Source organism: Pseudozyma flocculosa, assembly GCF_000417875.1.
Source record: "Pseudozyma flocculosa PF-1 unplaced genomic scaffold scaffold00016, whole genome shotgun sequence".
NCBI lineage: Eukaryota > Fungi > Basidiomycota > Ustilaginomycetes > Ustilaginales > Ustilaginaceae > Pseudozyma > Pseudozyma flocculosa.
Genome location: NW_006920884.1, coordinates 511,486 through 514,196, shown reverse-complemented (window position 1 = coordinate 514,196; position 2,711 = coordinate 511,486). Strand labels below are relative to the sequence as shown.

The 2,711-nt window shown below is 57.2% G+C and overlaps 1 protein-coding gene across 1 annotated transcript in view; it reads right to left on the bottom strand.

Annotated features, from left to right (window-relative positions):
* Positions 1-494, bottom strand: part of PFL1_04845 (uncharacterized protein) — a gene marked incomplete at both ends in the record, with an annotated part of 2,073 nt that extends 1,579 nt beyond the window's left edge. The window contains 3 exons of the mRNA XM_007882373.1: positions 76-163; positions 256-291; positions 381-494. Coding sequence (XP_007880564.1) covers positions 76-163; positions 256-291; positions 381-494 — 238 coding nt within the window. The remainder of the gene's footprint in view (positions 1-75; positions 164-255; positions 292-380) is intronic.
* Between the last annotated feature and the right edge of the window lie 2,217 nt (positions 495-2,711).

Below are 2,711 nucleotides of genomic sequence, written 5' to 3'. Positions count from 1 at the left end.
GGGGGGGGGCCTCGGTGGCGAGGTTAGGCCAGTGGGCCAGCCACGGCTCGGCGCTGGGGAAAGGCGACGACTCACGGCCAAAGAACTTCTGCGCCCGCTCGATCTCGTCCCACATGTATTTGCCCTTGTTTGGCACGCTGATTGGAGGACGGTTACCGCTGTACTGTGGCACAGAAGGGAAACGAGAGGGACCTTAGCTCGTCGCGTTGCTCGCCGCGCTGCAGTCGATATGAGAGCTCATCCGGGGTTACCCACGCCCATGACATAGCCCAGATTGACAGGGACAAGCTCCTGTCGACGTCCGGTCAGCGAGAGATGCAGAGCATTTGAGCCATCAGCGACAGTTGAGCCGGCTCTCGAGCGGGAGATCCTCGACTCACCAGATCGCAGTCCCATCTCTTTTGGTACCGCTTGATGATCTCGTACCCGATAAAAGACCACGGCGAGACAGTGTCGTAGTAGAGCTGGACCAGGTTGCGCTTCACGACCGACATCTTGCTGCGCGTGCTAATAGGGGAAGTGGGTGGTGCGGGATAGAGGCGGAGGCCGAGAAATGTGGTGTGGTGGTGCGGAACAGACTTGCATCCCCGTAGGCAGCTCGCGACCTAGTTGACTTGTCGGCTACCGGCAATCCTCGGAAGCCGGGGCCGCTCTTCCCCGCGTCTTCGCGCGTGAGTGCCCCGCACTCAACATTTGTCACGCGTCCCGGTCTGGCTCTCCCGGGTCCCGGGCTCTGGCTTACTCTCGCCCGAATGGCCGCACCGTCGCACTTCGACTTTTGCTAACTTGGCGGTTCCATCATTGCTCTTGCTGTGCTAGATTCCACTAGACAACCCAAGCTCCAATTTTGACAATCATGTTGTGCAGCAGGGTCAGGCCCAAATTAGGTCACATGCAGGCTACAATCTAAAATCGGGATCGAGCCCTATATACAACTTTCTCAATGCACGGCCAAGCTACGATCTCAAATTAGGGATTCATTCCTGTTTTTGATTTTCCCGATCATAGCTAGCAGCAGGGTTGGGCCAGATTTAGGTTGTAGGCAGGCTACAATCTGAAATCAGGAATTGATCCTTGCATACAATTTTCCCCATGCGCAGGCTAGCTACAATCTGAAGTTGCGTACAAGCCCTGTGCACAATTTTTTGACGCACAGCTTAGCTACAATCTGAAATGCAAACTTTTTTGGCCGGGTATACCGCCTGCTTTGCTGCCTCTGTCAATCATCGGTATCATTGGAAAGCTGCTCTCCAATCATTCCGATGATTGACAGCTTGCTCCTCTGCTTCTGCCCTGCAGCAAGCAGTCAAGCTCGCTGGCTGGCTGGCTTGGGCAGGCGGGTGGGCGAGCTGGCTGGCAGGCTTGAGGGTCAGGCCGGAAATTGGCAGGCATCCTGCGCCAGTTTCCTGCCATAGGGGGATGCCTGCCGATTTCCGGCCGTAGGGCCCCCTACGGCCCTCTGCTGCCAAAGACGGCCACTTTTTTGCTTACATCAGCTCAGGGGCCTGCTGATGCGTGCGCTGGCCTTCCGGCCCTTTGCCAATTTCATCCACCTGCCCGTCCACCCATCTCCTGCCCTCCTGCCACCATCATCTGCCAGCCCCACCTGCCAGCCAGCCGCCAGTCCAGCGCAGCCCTTGCCCAGCCCAGCAAGCTGCCAGCCAGCCAGCCACCCAAGCCAGCCAGTCATAGCTAGCAGCAGAGTCAACCTACAATCTGGCAGATCGTAGCTAGGTGTAGCCAGCATACAATTTTCAGATCGCAGGGTATCCTTCTACACAAACAATTTATGGATCTGGACAGGCCGTGTGGATTTTTGGGTCGTACACAGGCTACAATTTTCAGATTGTAGCTAGACCTGTCTATCTACGATTTTTTGCATCGTAGCCAGGCAGCAATCAGTTGCGTCAGGCATAGCTAGCAGCAGGGTAGGGCCCAATTTTGATCATAGGCAGGCTATGATCTGAAATTGGGCATCGACCCCTGTCTACAATTTTTCCGATACGCAGCCTGCCTACGATCTCAAATCAGGCATCGATGCCTGTGTACGATTTTTTCGGGTGTGCAGCCTACCTACGATCTAGCTACGATCCAAAATTGTAGCCTGCCTGCCTGCCTGCCTACCTGCCTACCTGCCTGCCTGCCGCCCGACGCTTCCGCACAGTCAATGGCCGTCAATCATCGGAATCTTCGGAGGCCGGCCTCCGAAGATTCCGATGATTGAGCTGCTTTTCTGCTCGGCTTCTGCTTTGCCTCATAGCTAGCATCAAAGGCACCTACAATTTGGGCCATAGGGGTCCTTTGGCCCTAAACTCGGGATTCGGGAGTGTCCTTCGGCCTTTTGGGCCGCCAGGGTCCTTCGGCTGGAATTCGGAGGACTCCTGCGGCCGGAAAAGTCCAAAGGACCCCTACGGCCGGACTATTTTTGGCTGCATGACCCCTACGGCCGGGAATCGGAGGCCTTTTGCGCTATTTTTTGCCGCAGGCCTCGTACGGCCGAGAAAAAGGCCCTTCCTGCTTACGTCAGCACAGGAGGCCAGGCATGTGCACGCGCGCTGGCCCCTTTGCCACCCGGCCCTTTGCCACCCGGCCCTTTGCCACCCGGCCCTTTGCAAAATCCATCCGCCGCACACCCGTCTCTCCTTCCCTCCTACCACCACCACCATCCGACGCCACCCGCCAGCCAGCCGCCAGCTCTGCCCGCCGCCCAA